Raw genomic sequence first — 18,302 nt, forward strand, 5'->3', positions numbered from 1 at the left:
GGTTAGTCACATTGGACTGCTATGAAATTGAACACTACTGTAGATTTGAGCTCAAATTACATTGAATTCAGTCAAACAATTGTGGAACCACTCTGAAACACATCACATGCTTGTTTTGCAAAAACTTGACAGAAAATGAAGTACTCTGCTCCTATGTCTGAACATTATGTGCACCTCCATCTCACAAACATATAACGTATGATAGTGCTATTATTACAGATAAAACATCCCACAGTATGCCTAAAACAAAAGACAGATAAATGCTGATTTAACTGATTATTTTTACCTCATTTCACCCCATTGTGTTCAGATGTTCAAAAATATCATACTTCTACTTAACCATCCGTATAGTGTGCCTTCTGCTTCTGTTACAGTCAGATGGGGTACATACCATAATAAACTTATACTATGGTGAATGAATAGGCGCTTTTATCGTTCAGTATGCTGTCAAATTCAGCGCGTAGTTCAGGATAGGAAGTATATGTCCACGGAAGTTCCAAAACTGGACCACATGTATGGGCAACAGGTCGTCGTGCCAGTCCATCTACTGCAGTGAACATGATCTCTATCTTGTTAACACTGATTATATCTGACCCTGTGACAAATCGTAACATCTTTCTGAGACCTGCACCATCCAATCCTCTAATGTACTGTTGCAGGAAACGAAAGCTCTGGTTCTCTGCTTGAGTTGAAGGAGAGGCACTGAGTAGCTTCAAAAGCTTTTTAGTTGTTGCCTTTTTGTCCTCATACATGTGCAAGACATCTTGTGGGCTCGCAAAAGCTTCTTTTAGGGAAGAACCAGCAATCAAGGACATCTTTTCAGATGCATATCTTGGCTTTTGGATCAACAGGTTGTGTGCAACTTTTAGAAGGATGCTTTTTAAATTCTCTTGTGTTGGAATTGTTTTTACATCCAAACGGTCCAAAAAGTCAATCAGCTCCTCCCTTTCCTCCTCAGAGAGACCATCTTTTAGGGCAGTGGTGATCAGATTCCTGTCTGACTGACTTACATAGAGAAGAAGGCTATCAAAAAGCACATCATCTGAGACTTGACTCTCACCAAAAATAAGTGCCACTGCGAAAGCAGGGGAAAGGCGACAGGGAAAATAGCCATGATCCTGAAATCCCTTGAGTAGAATCCGGCCAATGGATTTCCACTCATCTTCTTGCCACTTAGGACACAGAGATGGAACCCTCTGATCCTCCCCTTCAGCTGTATGGTCCATAAGCTCTGTCCAGAAGGCAGCATACACATCCCTTGAGACACCATCTATGTCAGCTCCTTTTTCATCGATGTATGTGTATCTGAGGCTGTGTTTAAGAAGTGCCGGATCCTTGAATTGGCCTATCATCTCCTCCAGAAGATTGACCCTATGAAGTTTTATGGTGATATTCACAACATCATCTGAAGCTGCAGAACTACTCGTTACATCACTTATAGATGCTGGGTCTGGAGTGAGGAGTGCTGAGCTTGTTGCGTGAAAGACGACTGATGTGAGGATAAGGTCCTCATCAACCTGCAGGTCAGGTTGATATATCAAAGTGTCATCCATTTGGCCAGCTATTAGTTCTCCAACATAGGGACCAAACATCACCTCGGATGTGTCTGGGGATGCCTGCGTATCCACAGTTTGAAGAAGTTGCTCATCTTCTTCATGCACATCATTCAGTTGTATACCCATATCCACATCTGAGTTTACCCCATCATATTCTTCATCCTCCTCATCTGTGGGGGTCTTAGTGCACAGGTAAAATCTCAACACTCCCATTCTTAGTATACTGTACAGTTCTCCAACTGTAATGGCTTCATCAAAAATAGCTTCTTCCTGATAGTCTAATATGTCATGGCTAAATGTTTCATATTTTCCAAATTTATTTTGTCCATGTGGGAAGAAAATGTCTTTGGCATACTGTAATATGTCTGCTTTTTTTGATTCTTTGGGGACATCAAGGGTCCTTGTCCCCCCGCCTTTGCGTTTTCGGACTTGTTTACCTTTGTGGATCCACCCCAATTCAACTTTCCTTGTTGTTTTTTCTGCTGATTTGTTATGTTTCACACTTCTTTTTAGTTTTCCAGTAGAAGTCTCCTGGTTATTAGTGTCATCATCACTCCCACCAATTCCCATCTTTTCTTTCAGTTTTTCAAGCAGTGAATGTTTCGTTGATGCTTTTGTATTTGCACCATGATGTTGCACACAGAAGCGTCTTGCTGCAATCCTGTCTCCATAAATTGGGATGTAGTCAGCCAGAGCATCATCATCCATACAATCAATGACTGTGGCATCAATCTGTAAAAAAAAAAACATAATACAGACAGACATAATAATTACAACTCAAGTACAAGACTACATTACTTATGGACACACATAAGAAAGACAGAGTTTTGTTTGTATTATTATTATTATTATAATTATTAATAATAATATTAGTATCATTGAGGACCTTCACATAAAAACACTCTTTGATATTAAAAAAATATAACCGAAAATAGACACTTTGACGCATGAAAATAACAACTACTGGCACAAGACCATTGCCCAAAGGCTAAATAGGCTATATCAGAGTCTACAGCTGTAGACTGCAAAATTAGATAATGAAGCGACATTGACATCTAGTGGATATTGTACCTTGCAGTAATACACTTTAATAGATTGTAAATAATAAATCACTGTGTAGCTCTAGCCTGTTTCCCTGCTTCATACAGTCTCGCAAAAAACCCATGGGAGTTTGTTCTCATCATTTATGAAGGCTTTAATCCATGTTGTTTGGGAAACAAAAATAATATTTCACTTATCATGGGCATGGTAGTGATCTGCGTTAGGCAAAGTGCTGTGTGCACGTCCCACCGAAATTAGCCAGGTGCAGACACACAAACAGGGAAAGCAACACTGTAATAATAGCTCTCCCACAATACTCCGGCGTTATTCAAACCATAGCTCTGTCGCCCGAATTCAGACAATGTTGCATGTGGAACAAACAACAACAAGATTTGATACAAGTTACAACACAAACCGAATAGCCTAGCTGCTAGCACTGCAGCTAAAGCTAATTTAACAGGGCACATCGCATGAAACCAGGTATCCTGGCCAGTATTCGGCAAACCTTGTACCAATTTTCTACACCAATTTACTACTGACATTTCCCTAACCCATAGCAAGCTGTATACACATGATTTTACACTGTTTACCATCACCGGCTAGCTAAATTAGCCACCGTAATCAAAGCATACACAATATCTGAATTAGACGGTGGGTTAAAAAAAATAGACTTACATGATCTTGCTCCATGCGAAGAAGACATTCTTCAGGTACCCCACGTACTCGAAGGTATCTTGAGAGTGGAGAATCCACATTTTGAGCCATGGCGAAGCAGGAGCTCACTATCCGTTCATTGCTTGACGGAGACAACTACAATTACAGGCTATAACTTCATATCTCGAAATGACGCGATAGTATCTCGTTATAACGAGAAACTTTCATTATCTCGTTATAACGAGAAACTATCATTATCTCGAAATAACGAGATAGTATCTCGTTATAACGAGAAACTTTTATTATCTCGTTATAACGAGAAACTGTCATTATCTCGAAATAACGTGATAGTATCTCGTTATAACGAGATAAATGGAGGATATATTTTTTTTATAAGGGTGGCAGCAATACGCTTCCGTATTTAACAACTCTATTCAAAGATGTGCAAATTCTAGACTTATTATAAAGAAATGTTATATTTTAGTCTTAATATAATTTCATCTCACTTTTTTTTACTTCATCACTATCTAGATAATAATTTCCCTTTCAAATAAACTTATAATTTCTATTATTTTTAGTATATATATATATATATATATACATATATATATATATATATATTATTGATTATTAGTGATTAGTGATTATTTAACTGAGACAAATAATACTTAAATTGTTCCAGAAACTCTAAAATGTACCCTCTACTTAACACCAGCATCATGAAAATTAAAGGGAAGCTTTTTGAAAATATTAAAATGCTTATTAGCTTTATTGGCTGATTGTTAGATCAAAATATCTTATTTGGCCACATAAATAAATCTTGTTTGACTTGACTTACGTTGGTGCAGGAAGTTGCAACTTTGATTCCCTCAGTAGTGTGGCCCTGTGGTCTGGCATGTAATAAATGTTCCTGCATGTCTTTCTCTCTGTCATTCTGCAGCTTAATGAGGTCAGAGGTAGAAAACAGTGCCAGCTGTGACTGGTGGGTGGCAGCAGACAACGTTGGAATGATTTCTGTCTGATTAACATCACTGAAGTTGTTGGATTTTGGTGGAAGAAGACTCTAAAACTCTGCTCTTTCTGTATTCATTTTGAGCTAAATTGAAAAGGGGAGAGAAAAAAATTCTATGTGACAAAATTCAGGTCAATTTAGAGTTTTAGTGCATCAAAAATAGAACATCTTATCATTTAATTGAATACTTAACTATGCAACTGAGTTGTATTTATAACTAAATAGGGCCAATATTTCTTGTACCTACAGACACCATACAGTATCATATGAACACATAGTATTAAACTCTTACAGGCACATGTATGTTGTGGCGCTGACAAACTGATAGATCTCAGCTTGGTTGACCTTAGGGAACCATTTAAGCTCTGTGGCTGTGCTGAGCAGACATTTCCATCTCTCCAGACTGTGTTTTGGAGCTGGTGTTTCAGGTGCAGAAGGTTTCTTCACAACAACCTCCTCATCCTCATTCAGTTTGAGGCATCCGTTTCTTCCTCTGGAAAAGGAAGGAAGAAGGATGAAGATTTCACTACATCTCCATCAACAACTGCAAATCCCATATCACCCCAGTCACACATGGTGTCCCCCAAGGCTCAGTGCTTGGTTCCCTCCTATTCAACCTGTACATGCTACCCCTTGGTCACATCATACACCATTAAGGACTACAATTTCATTGCTACGCAGACAATACCCAACTCTACCTCTCCACAAAAAGCATCACTCCTGCCATTCTGCTCACCATCACGAACTGCACCAATGACATGGATGAACAGCAACTTTCTCAAACTCAACTGCAACAAATCAGAAATCATCATCACTGGCCCCAAATCCTGCCTCCCCTCTTCCCAGGACTTCTCACTGAACATCAATGGACACACAGTTACCCCCTCCCCCTCTATCCCAAACCTCAGCGTCACCATGGATCCAACTCTCTCCTTCAAATCACACATCAAGAACATCACCAAAACATCCTTCTTCCACCTCCGCAACACCATGGATCCAACTCTCTCCTTCAAATCACACATCAAGAACATCACCAAAACATCCTTCTTCCACCTCCGCAACATCTCACGTCTTCGTCCAATCCTCTCCTCCTCTGCTGCAGAAACACAAATTCATTCTTTCATAACCTCAAGACTGGACTATTGTAACAGCATTCTCTACGGCCTCCCCTCCACCAACCTTCACAAACTTCAATATGTCCAAAACTCAGTTGCCCGGTTGCTCACCCACTCCAGCGGCAATGGCTGCAAAGAAAAGCTCCAGACTTGGGTCAACAGCAGCAGCTGGGGTCCCAAGGTCTACCACCAGAAAGTCTTACGGGACCACCAGCCAAGAGAATATCCACAGTGTTTCATTTGCCTCCTTTTGATAAAATAACAAAAAAGGTCTGCCTGTTGTTACCTTGTTAGTTTAATACTTATTGGAAAAAAATGTGTATCAAAAAAGCTGTGTCAAAATAAGTAATTTCATTAGTTATGTTGGGATTCTACCACAGGTGAATTTTGGGTTCATTTGTGGACTTTAACATTTGTGGACTAAATGAGACATTTTCCTAAGTCAACTCAACAAAATGGCAGAACCTCCATTTTGTCCCCTCTCAAGAAGTTCCCAGAATGCACTGCATTTATGACACCTTCCAGGTGTCATGTCATTGGTCAAGGCACCTTTGACCCCACAGGAGGTCCACTGGCCTGCTATAAAGGAGACAGTCCTCTCTGTCCCTCTCTCTCTCTCCATCGGCTCTCTCTCCACCGTTCCTGCTTGGAAGCATCTCCAGGAGGGGATCCAGAGGCCTGGATCCACCAGCCCCCCTCCTCCCTCACTCCCTGCTGAGAGTGGGGGCTGCTGGGGTCTTCGGAGCGAGGGATGGACCAGACGCCTTGGTCAGGTGATCCACGAGTTCCTGTACTCTGCCGGACAAGTCGCCGAGATGAGTAGCCATGGTCGTCTGGAACTGTTCCTGCCGAGATATCCGCGACTCCTGATCCTGTAGGAGCGCTGCCACTCTCTGTGTCTCTGCTGAGTCCATTCTGGCCAGTGTGTACTGTCAGGCCGGGCTCGAAGCAGGACTCAGACGCAGAGATAGAGTATGTCAAAAGCACTTTATTATGGTACTTAGTCAGCAAGAGGAACTCCCCGAACAGAGGAAACAAAAGGGCTATGAACATTAACAGTCTAAAAGACCTAACAATAATAATTCCTACAAAGAGGGAAAAACACAAAACTCCTGACTATCCTGAAACTCAGGGCAAACTATCCTATGGGGTAATGGACAAATAACTAGACAAGGGAAAGGGGGAAAAAGGGACAAACTAAAATACTAATAAACAAAAGGCGCTCCAAAAGGGAGGAAAAACCTAAACAGGGAAAAGACTAAACTAAAAATCACTCCGTAAAATGGAGGAACGATCTAAGGGCAAAAACTAAATAACACAAAATCACTCTTAAGGAGGAAAAACAAAAGGCAATCTAAACAACTAACAAACTAAGGGAGCAGCTAAGCTGTGAAAATTTACAAAAGAAAATCACTCTTACGAGGAGAACCAAACTTGAAAACGAAACAAGGCAGATGACTGTAGCGATGACAAGAACTGTGGAAATGCTGGCGAGACGAAAAACGACACACTGGCACAGGACAAGGGAGACACAGACTATTTAACACATGAGGGAGGGAGCACCAGGTGAACACAATTGGTAATTAGGGGAGACACTCAGGCAGGTGACACACACAGGGAGGGGCAGGTGATCTGAAACGAGAGGAGAGTTACTTTTCAAAATAAAAGCAGTGACGAGACCAAACATAAAAAAAACCCAAGACCTCACCACGGTGTGACAGTAATTTGATTATAATTATATTCATAATTAATAATCAGTGTTCCAAATTGATAATTTAATAACTTTATGAGACTGATTTAGGTGAATTGGCTATATTTTCTCTGTTTACAGAGTGGTGCCCCTTTTTACGAGCTGACTTAGAGTAAATCAAGTCATATAATTTCTTATAATTAATAATTGTTTATGATAATTATTAATAATTCTTATAGCCATCCAACCACACTTTTGAACCGTGAGATCCACACAAGTGTTGCTCAGGTTCATTCTGCATATTTGGTATCCTTATGAAAGGGATAGCATTTATGATAACACCCTTTTATTAATATATTTGACGCCCTGTGCAAGGTCATCATTTATTCATAAAAGAGCCATCCTTAATTCCCAACATTTTTGGTGATCCTTGATGAAGGCAACTGGTATCTGTAACCAGATACCCCAACATAGTTGATGCCCCGGTGCTTAATTACAACAGTTACATTTTCATGTAGTGACCAATCAACACATGGCTCATTTGAATATTCAAATGAGCCATGTGTTGATCCTCCAAAACATGCACTCATGCCAGTTGCTACCACCAGGATGTCAATCAAGCCCCATGAGGGTTTTTTGGGCTTTCCTGGCATGTCTTTATTTTATTTCAATATGTATATGGAATATATAAATTGTATTATTGTTGTTGTTATTATGTTATTTTCTTTCTTTTAAAACTGTGCCAAATAAATCAAATCAAATCAAAAAAAATATCTTAGTCAATGATATTTCCCTTGTTATTCATCATCAGACATTCAGGAACAATTTTCAAGAACTGGAGGAGTGAGCATTCACTGCGAACACAGGATCTGGTTCACTGACTGATTTAGTTGTCTATCTCAGTATTTCACAAAAATAATATTCGCTGAGGGGGCAGCTCTTGAAAACAGAACTGTTTTTAGCTCATAAAAAATGTACCGTCTGGAGATATATGGTTTTCACATGAGTGTAAAAATCTCTATATTATCAACACAAAACAAGGATTATAGCCTCAAAAATGACTGAGTTTATTCAAAAAACGAAAACGAAAATTTGACCACTCTTTATCACAATCATTCAAAACTGAACATTCCTGGCCACAAAATCTGCAACCTGATGTCTCACCTCTGCCGAATTAGAGCTAAATGTCTCACAGAACAACCACAGCTTTCTCACTTTACTAGTCCTGATAGTGAAAACACCACCTAAACTGTAGACAGCTCTAAAATAGTGACTTCCTTCCATTTCACACAGGAAATGGCATCTTGCTACTTGTTACCACCAAGGTTCTACGTAAAGGAAGAATTTTATTTTTACAACCCTGATTCAAAGAAAGTTGGTACAATGTGTGGGTCTGAAGTCACTGAAGTTTTTTCTAAAAAATGTGAAATACCACTAAGGAATACATGTCCTTATTACTTATTAATATGTAATGTTTGGCACTATATACTGTATGTCATGCACATTGTTTTTGCTTTGCATGCTTTGAATTTAAAGAGGATATTATGCATTACTTTTTATTTTACTCTACAGTTTTTTTTCAATCGCTAACAAGCGCTTACCCATACTTCAGATACTTTTTCTAAACTCTTAACACAGACTCACACCTACAAAACACAATTGACCAAATGGATAATTTTCTTCTCAAAAACACATTTTGTTTAATATATACTAACTCTTCATTTCAAAATAGAACACATCTTTCTCTGCACACACTAACTTTACCAAAACACTGGAAATCTGACTCAAAATGAAATTATTCTGTCAAAGAATAACACTTGTTTTCACTTCACAAGGTACATGCTGTCAATCAAACCACACCAGGGGCCTGTTGCACAAAACTAGGATAAGGGATTAAACCAGGAAATGTTGGTTATCCTGGTTCAACTTATCCGTGATCCGGTTGCACAAAAGCAGGATAGGGGGCAGTAGGATATGTTATGGTATAAGTTACCATGGAGATTTATTCTATGGAGCTAGCCTGCCCCAGACCTGGCTAAATTCCAGGATCTATTTAATCTCATCCCTTATCTCAGTCAGCAGTCACCACAAACAGACACCAATAGTTATTCCATTGCCCTTTACACATTGTTACCACATAGAACTAGACCCACTGTCATTATTTAAACATGTGTGATCATTAATTTCAATAATTTTGGATAATTGATTATTTTAGATGCTGTTGCAATCATTAGATACTTTACAGTTTCCCAAAGACTATAAGGCTATAAAACAGACTACTAATTTAACTTGTTTTAGAGGAGGAGAGTTGTTAAAATGAAGGCCGTGGAGCTTTTTTATGGAATTGTACTTCAGTATAGGTTTCACCAACTAGGAGATTCTTAATCTTTTGGCACATCAGCCAGCATCATATTGTCAGAAGTATCAGGACTTTAAAAATATGCAAAGATGCAAGACAATACATCTTTTCCACAGAAAGAATCAGTCTCATAAATTTATGACTTTTGTTGTCTTCCTCAGTGTGGCCCTAAAACTCGGTCGTATAAAATACACATCCCATATAAATAAATATATACACAAAGTGTAACATTATGTTCCTTTATTGAATAAGGATGAATCAAAACAGGTAAACCATCAGCTCCTCTCTAAACTGAAGTCACAGTGACTCTACAAGATAGAAAGCACACAATCTGAGTATATTATACAACACAAGGATAAATACACATTCAAAGGTCTGAATATAATACACCCTGCATGTCTGCACACTGAAATAAATGCAGGACAAATCCATACACGAATTCGAATGAACAGACAAATAATGCTGTAGCCTTCCTGATAGCTTGTATACACACAGTATACAGCACAATCATCATAAGAGGCCAAATCAATTTAAATAAAAAAAAAACACACAAATTCCTCTGCCACTGCAGGACATATTTAACTTAATTTTAAAGTATGCATATTAACTAAAATAATTTAACATATATTGGTCCCTCACCATCCGACCACTGTCGTCATCAGGGAAGTGTCTCAGTCCATGGATTGTGGCCCTCTGGGGGCACTCTCCTTCCTCAGGCAGGCCACATTGTGGAGGACAGTGAAGACACTGAAATCGTGCCTTCAGGAGGCCAAAGGTCATCTCGACTCTGGGCCTGGTCCTGGCATGGTCATGGATGTAGGCCTGCTGTGCTTCCTGGGGGTCTGTGAATGGTGTCAGGAGAAAAGGCTGGCAGGCAGACCCCCTGTCTCCCAGCAACACACCAGAGAATTCACCTGTCAACACAAAATCTCATCATTACAACCTCAAACAGAGTGACATTCTTGACACAGCCATAATGTAAAAAGTGGTTATTAATGGCTGTGTGGCTCACCTTGTGATAGGCGCTGACAGATTTCAGAGGTCCCAAAGACTCTGGAGTCATGGACTGAGCCAGGCCATTCTGCCACAACATTGTTGATCAGACAGTCAGTATAGCAGACCATCTGAAATCATAATATGAGGACTTTTAAACCAATCAATGCACACCACAAGCAATGAACAGTGTTCATCAATTGACAATTTCAAAAAGTTATGTTCACCTGAACATTAATGCTGTGAAAGGATTTCCTATTCACAAAATCCACCTCATGGGCCCCTGGGGATTTTATCTTGAGGTGTGTGCAGTCCAGTGCACCAGTGACATTGGGGAAACCTGTAACACAAAGTAATGAGTATCCTACTATGACTGGTAACAGTTGTCCTGTCATTTGTAGATTTTCTCACCTGCAATCCTATAGAACTCCTCTTTGATGTCACAGAGTCTTCTGTGGCCAGAGAAGGAGATGAAGACACATACACACTAAATATAAGAAAAGAGAAACTGTATTTATAAGGAAATCCAATGAAGTCAGTGAGCGACCGTGGGTCCTTAGAAAGGCGCTATATAAATTAAAGTTATTACTACTATTAGCTCATCTATTTATCAAATAATAATACAGTCTGATGGAGTTATATTTACACAAGTTCACTCATATCTGCAGTCCATTTCAATTGAAAATTCAACTGATTCATAATCAGAGTACAACTGCGTTTTTGGAGATGTGAATTAACTATTTGGATTGTAATTGTGAGGTTTCAGCAGAGCGGTGAGTATGTAGTTGTGCACTATTTACGCATTCAGACGGTTAGCAATACTTTGCCACGCGTTTTCTCTTTGCTTTATCACTGTGGCGGTGTTTCCTTTATTCTTAATAATGTCTTTCACCTCCTCGTATGCCTCCATCCGGATTTCTCCCTCCGACGGGGAAAAGTAAGCCGCTCTACTCGCCATGGTGAATCAGTGAATCTGTGATCGGTGGCGGGGTCTATCTGAGGGAGCCGCGAGCGCGCACCTATCCAGGATTGGTTTCACCTGGCTTGATGAATCCGTGTCTGCTCATCCTGGCTTGGTCTTTGTGCAACCAACTAAGCCCGGACGCTCTTGTTTTGGATTCATTGAGCCCAGCTCAGTCACTGATCCTGGATGTCTTAATCCTACTTTTGTGCAACGGGCCCCAGGTTTCAAAATACTGGCTATTGTTGACATTACAAAAAGTGCATAGACTTTTATGTTTCAGTTTTACAGGTACTTGCATGCAAAACATGCTATCCACCGTTTTTACACTAAATTTCTTGGTTGGGAACTGTATGTCCACATGTAATGTTCACATTCAAAAGCATTCCAGTAAAAAGCAAATCAGTTTGTTTTTTCCTTTACCGTTTACAGTTTTTCTCAGTTGCTAAAACAATAATTCCTGTTGTGTGAATCGATTGCTCGGTTGTCTAAACTCATTCCCCGAATCAAACCTTTTGACAAAACCATAAACTATCTTCATCTAGTAAAACACTATTTGCAGATCTCAGTCATTCCTTTTGCAAATCTCTAAACACAATTCTCCTGCAATAAGAATTCTGAGAAAAGGACAGGAGGATTTGAAAAATGTGTTTTAGCAATTGAGAAAAACTGTATTACAGGAGGTACACTAGAAATACTGTTTACAATATGATAGAACAGAAAAAGTTTTACAGTATTGCTTACAGTGAACAAAATATCCATGAAACACACATGAGCATTCGGAACAAAAAAACAACAGCAAAAAGCCCAGGTAAAAAGGGGGGGAACTAAAAAAAAAGCACAAAATTACTGTATCTAATCTCTGCGATCTTCAGGGTTAGGCCACATGTTTTCATCAACATCGCATCTGATATTGTTTTTGAACTGATATCATTGCAGAAGCAGAGGTTCAGCCTCCATGAACTGACAAGCCTAATGTGATGTCAGGGACGTGTAGATTGAACCCAGAGACTCTGTAACTGCACATTTCTTGACGTATTGTAATAAAATGAAGTTAAACTGAGAACTCGGACGTCTCCTGCTCATCATTCCCCATCAAACGATCGGCGCAGAGAAATTAGTGGTCGACCGATACAGATTTTTTAAGGCCGATGCCAATACCGATTATTTTGACATCAGTCTTTTTTTGGGCCGATTCTTGGAGCCGATATTGCCTTTTCTCCCTCCATTTACATGATAAAAATGACACAATGATAACAAATGTTACACAAGTCTCAATTTAAAGAAAAAAACAAACATTTATTAACAAAACAAACAAAACATATTAACCGTTGGATAGCAAACAATGTGTATGTTGTTCTAGGCCTGGAGGTGGTGGTGCAGATGATCCACATATTTGATGTGTTTTTCTTTTTTCTGGTATCAGCAGCAGCTCACCAGAGAATGGCAGATGTTGCACTGAGCCTATCGGTCTATCTCTAAGAGAAATAGGTGAGGTTTTTTTGTTGGAGTCAGATAATTTAATTCTAAAGGTTTCCTCAATGCATTTCTCAACAGTGGTTGTTCCTCAGAAGAAGAAAAAATGTATTTAACTGGATAAAATAGTTTTCTCCCCGAACATCAAGTGTCAACAAGTGTTGACAGGCTTAAATTTCAATCTCAGTAACAAAGTTGGTTAGCCCAAATGAACTTGTGGTTTTGATAACTAATGACTGCGATACACACAGGCAACATACAGATTGTATGCTGTGAGCACAGAAACCATCAGGATGTGATTTAAACCTTGATAAAGCTCTCAGCCCACCTCTTACGCTCAGCAAATGTCAAGGGAAGAAATAAAGATCCTCAAGTAGGCGACTCTACGCACATTGACCTTGTGTGGAAACAAAAACATCCTCTCTAATAAACATTCAAGCTGCAAACATGAGATCCTAAAAGCTGCATCTAAATGTGACACATTATTTACACTGCTTATTTTGTACTCAGGGAAACACTGCAGCACCTTATTTATATTCTATTCTATTCTTGTGTGTAATAAGGTTTTTTCTCGTATTTTATAGTATTGTCGTATAATATTTATGATATATATTTCTAGTTTATACTGCTTGTTTACTATTTATTGTGATTTTTATTGAAGCTCCTCTTCATCTTGCTATCCTCTTTGCTGCTGTAATACTGGAAATTCCCCCGTTGTGGGACTAATAAAGGAAAATCTAAACTAATCGTATCTATTTTTGACGTTGCACTGTTTTCTACATAGTATTTCCAAATATATTTTTCATACATTTAATTGTCAGTATTTCTATTCCATCTATAATTGATCTTCTACAGCATTTCATTGTACTTGTACAGTGACATTAAGATATCTTATCTTGTGATTTAACTCTATGGAGTCTTGGGCTATTTTGTCCATTTTCTAATCCTTTTAATGAGTCTTTGTAAGTCATTTCGTGTCTTTATTGGTCATTTGTATCTTTTTGTATGATTTTGTGTCTTCTGTGGGGGATTTTTTGGTCATTCTGTCTCCTCATTTTGTCTTTTTTGGTCATTTTGTGTCTTTTTGGTCATATTGTGTCTATTTTTAGTAATTTTGTGTCATTTTGTGTCTTTTTATAGTAATTTTGTGTCTTTTTTTGGTCATTTTGTGTCTTTTTTTAGTAATTTTGTTTCTTTTTTGGTAATTTTGTGTCTTTTTTCAGTCATTTTGTGTCTTTGTATAGTCATTTTGTGTCTTTTTTTTAACTTTCAAAACACTATCATGCTCAATAAAAAGATTTAAAAGTTGCAAATGTGAACAAAGGTAGCAAATTTAACATATAAGAGGGTTCCATCCAGTTCTATCATTTCAGACTAAATATATTTGAGCTTGTCTCCAGTTTTACTTGGTATATCATCATCAAACTGAAACTGGCCTCATGGAGTTTACAGCCAGAACTTTAGAGGTAAATTTACAGTAGGGCTCCACGCTGCTTTGTTTTCAAGTCTGGATGTCATCAAGAAGTCTGAATGATTTGGTGCTTTTGGAGACTCCAGAGGGTTAATGGACAGTGTCCACTGGAGACGTTTCGGCTGAGCATCTATCCCCACAGTGAATAAAAGTTTGGTTCTGTCAAAGACAAGCGGTTCTTTCAGCTCATAAAGTCAAGAAACGTTCAGGAATAATCAGGGCCGGCTCTAGGCATAGGCGACATAGGTGGTTGCTGAGAGCGGCATCTGCTGGAGGGGCGCTGCCAGTCACCCTCGAGGGAGAAAAAAACAAACAAAAAAAACCCCAATCATTTTCGATGCCCATTGTCGCCCTCTCTTCGTGTTCTGTCTTAAATAGGGTTGTCAAAAGTATCAATACTCATTTTCAAAAGTATCGATATCCCCCTCGACCTTTTTGTGTCAAACTTACTGATTAACTATTACTGATGTTATTGTGGCCGGTGGCTCGCATTAATGTTGGCCGTGTTATTATTTGCCATTAGCCACAGCTAGCAATTAAAGGCTGACGTCACATTAATGATTATAAACAACGTAAATAAATAAATAAATCAGGCACATAGTATGTCCCTAATACGTTTATTGACACAGTGTCAGTATACAAGCAGAGAGTTTACATAAATGTTGGTGACTGAAAAGTGTTATTTTCTCTCTTGAAGTCCCAGAATGAAGCAGAGAAAAGTCTACTTATCGAGCTTGCCTAATATTGTGCACAGCATACAACCTCAAAATATTGTTCTAATTGTTATTGTTTATTGTATTTATTTATTTTTTGCACTACCTCAGACCTGAAGCTTGTTATCATAGTTGCAGTTTCTTTTTGCACAACTGTTTTTTAATATAAATATTTAACCTGTGGTTCTGTTAATTTTTACATGTTGCATTTTTCTTGTTCATAATTTTGGGGTCTTTGTTTTTATCCTGGTGGTATCGAAAAATGGTATCAAGTATCGAATATTTTCCTGAGTATCGGTATTGAGTTGAAAATTGTAGTATTGTGACAACCCTAGTCTTGAAAATAATAAATATTAACAAAATAAAGAAACAGATAAACAATAACATTTTGTCACTTGTGGTGCTGAATCACGTGATGTGTGGTCATTGCCTTGCCCCCACTTAGACAGTCAGATCGCTGTCACAGAGTTCAGGTCACTTCAAGTGACAGACAGGTTATGTTTTGATAAATCTTGCAAGATGAAACGGCCGTCAAAGCTCTCTGGTGCGCAGTATTGAAAGAGAAGAAAAGAGGAGGAGGAGAAGAAGTCCAAATATAAAGGTAAAGTTATGTCATCTTTTTTTAAATGCCGTTTTGTGTGAATAAGTTTCATTTTTATCATTTAATGACACAATAGATGCCTTTGTTGCAAGGAAGTCCAGGTGTGTACAAATTACTTAAATGTAGTTGAAACACATGCTGGCGCCTAGGGCACCAAATCAAACCAAATAGAGCCGGCCCTCACTAAGGAGTTGTTGTCAAATTGGAACTGGATTGTTCATAAACGGCCCAAATACTTGCTGATATGACAGTGGCACCGTGAAGAACTGCCACAGATGCAAAGGTTCAGTTTCAGTTGTACATGTTGTCTGACATGTCTAAAGGACAGAGTGTTTATTCCTGTATAGCTCGCATGTGAAGTCATGTGAAGCACTGCCGTGAGGTCGGAATCAGGTTTCAGGTGATGTTAGATCACCCGATAAGATCTGTGAACTGAGGCCCTTCAGAGCCCACAATTTCCCCAGGCCATTCTTCAGTAAAATGAGTGGGCTCATTTCTAATTTACCAACCACATGTGACTAAAACGTGTAGCTCCGTGGGAGGGAGGTTGTAGCACCTGAGACGTCTCGACTTATTCTTTTCCTTAATTTCAAGTTCAGGACACTAATATCCTGCAGACCACATTCATCATGCTTTTTATACACTAGCTGCCCTTATGGCACCAATGAAAAAAGCCTCATCTGATCAGACACACCAGAGACGCTGAAGTTGTTCATCAGTGGCTGAGCTTACCTTTTCTTGCAGGTTTTTTTTTCTGCACATATTCAGCTCCATTTCCCATTTAATGACCATCTCCGAGTCACACGGTTCCTCTTTAACCAGGGAGGTGAAGCATCCAGCTGCTCCTCCATCCTCCCATGAAGGTTTTACAATCCGGGCATGTTGGTGGGGAAAGGCCTCGCCGTGTCATGGCACTTGGGGGAAATTTGTGTGGGTGTCGCTGCGCCTGCACCTGATGAACAGATAAATGAATAGAAAAATGAGTGGGTGTATTTCCTGAGCACCTCCTCTGCAAGGGAGATGTTGCGTCGCCTGCGGTGTGAAAACAAGTACTCAGGTCTCTGAGTGAGTAAAAGTAGCAGTACTGCAGTGTAGAAATATTCTGTTACAAGTAAAAGTCCTGCATTCAATATTTGATTCAAGTAAAGGTAAAGTGTCAAAAACGCACTAGCTTCATTATAAACTTAAATTGTCAATAGTAAAAGTGCTCAATGGCACAGTTCATAAAAAAATAATATTTAATTTTCGATTATATCAGAGATGCTCTAATACAGTGGTTCCCAACCTTTTTTCAGTGATGTACCCCCTGTGAAATATTTTTCAGCCAAGTACCCCCTAACCAGGGCAAAGCATTATTGGTTGAAAAAAAAAAAAAGAGTTAAAGCAGAGCGCTGTGCCATCAGTGTCTGATTTATTAAACTTTGTAACTGATAAACACATACAAAATTCAAACATTTGAAAAAAATATATATATTTCAAACATTTTATATGTTAATAATCCATGACTAAATTTATTGCAAATATTTCTCATCACTAAAATATAATGATTCAAACTAATGTAGTGAAAACAGTGAGCATATAACCATTTAAAACTATAACTGCTATGCATCAACCATTACTCCATCTTTGAGTTTTCAACTGATTGACAGGTGATGCCAGGTGTCATATGACAGGTTGGGTCCAACCATCCTGGTATGGGGGACACTCTGGGTTTTTAGGAGAATCAAATAGAATAGCCTGCTGAATATAAAATTCATTTTATGAGCTTATACTTGTGTTTTCCTAATATATTGATGAAATAATTCTTTTTAAAGGATTTTTGCATGGATGCTACTTTTTAAATGTATATTTTAAAATCTCACGTACCCCCTGGAGTGCCTTCCCGTACCCCCAGGGCTACACGTACCCCCATTTGAGAACCACTGCTCTAATACATCAGATATCAGGCCAATACTGACTCAAACAGCTGGATCAGATGTTAAATTTAATCCTATGTTTATATACATTTTAGGCTGGAATTTTATTCCTGTTTAAGGTTTGACCTATAATTTTTTTACAAAGTTTTTAATAGTGATGCGCCGTTTCGATATGCAGCATCGGTATCGGGCTGATATTAGGCAAAACCCTAAAACTAAACTATAGAGGCTAGGTACTGTTGTGGGCGATGTATCTCTTCCTTGATGGGAGAAGCTGTTTAACCCTCTGGAGTCCATGAAAGCGCCACAACGTCACAACGTAAAAACGAAGCAGCATGGAGCCCTGCTGTCAGCTGAACTCTAAAGTTTTGGCTTTTCCATAAGTTTCCATGTCCAATTTAATGTATCAACCTTTTTTCACGCAAAGGTAAAAAAACACCTTGACCAAGTGTAGTAACATGATCTTATTTTTTTTGCAGAGATTTTTCTAATTTTGTAGTGTGCATTCAGCATTTTTAATGCAATCTTTTGTGTTTACTGTTTTTTTGTCATTTCTGTGTTCTTTGGAATTTCTTTGTGTGTTTTTTGTTAAAAAAAGTTTAATGTGGGGCGTCCCGGTGGCTCACACCGGTAGAACGTTACCATTAAGGCCGAGACCTTGCTGCGGCGGAGCCGGGTTTGAATCCGGCCTGTCATGGTAAAGATTTTTAAGTGGTTTGGACAGGCAGAATGAAAAGGAGTCCA

At 38.8% G+C, this 18,302-nt stretch overlaps 1 protein-coding gene across 1 annotated transcript; it reads right to left on the reverse strand.

The window, feature by feature from the left end:
• Positions 1-4,639: 4,639 nt before the first annotated feature.
• Positions 4,640-16,494, reverse strand: LOC131976723 (putative nuclease HARBI1). Its single transcript, XM_059339878.1, has 6 exons — positions 16,375-16,494; positions 10,832-10,907; positions 10,648-10,760; positions 10,440-10,551; positions 10,067-10,341; positions 4,640-4,756 (listed from the first exon to the last, which is right to left on the reverse strand). Exons 1-6 carry the CDS (start codon positions 16,432-16,434, stop codon positions 4,727-4,729), a joined length of 666 nt encoding a protein of 221 aa, XP_059195861.1. The 5' UTR covers positions 16,435-16,494; the 3' UTR covers positions 4,640-4,726.
• Positions 16,495-18,302: the final 1,808 nt, after the last annotated feature.

This window comes from Centropristis striata, chromosome 8 (genome assembly GCF_030273125.1).
Source record: "Centropristis striata isolate RG_2023a ecotype Rhode Island chromosome 8, C.striata_1.0, whole genome shotgun sequence".
Taxonomy (NCBI): domain Eukaryota; kingdom Metazoa; phylum Chordata; class Actinopteri; order Perciformes; family Serranidae; genus Centropristis; species Centropristis striata.

What these genes read in the sequence shown, in the direction of transcription:
- LOC131976723 (XM_059339878.1), bottom strand. Translation starts at nt 16,434, where the DNA reads ATGGTCATTAAATGGGAAATGGAGCTGAATATGTGCAGAAAAAAAAAC. An exon ending in GGAGTTCTATAGGATTGCAG is followed by an intron (nt 10,761 to 10,831) that starts GTGAGAAAATCT and finishes TTTGTGTTACAG; the next exon opens with GTTTCCCCAATGTCACTGGT. An exon ending in CTGTCAGCGCCTATCACAAG is followed by an intron (nt 10,342 to 10,439) that starts GTGAGCCACACA and finishes TTGTGTTGACAG; the next exon opens with GTGAATTCTCTGGTGTGTTG.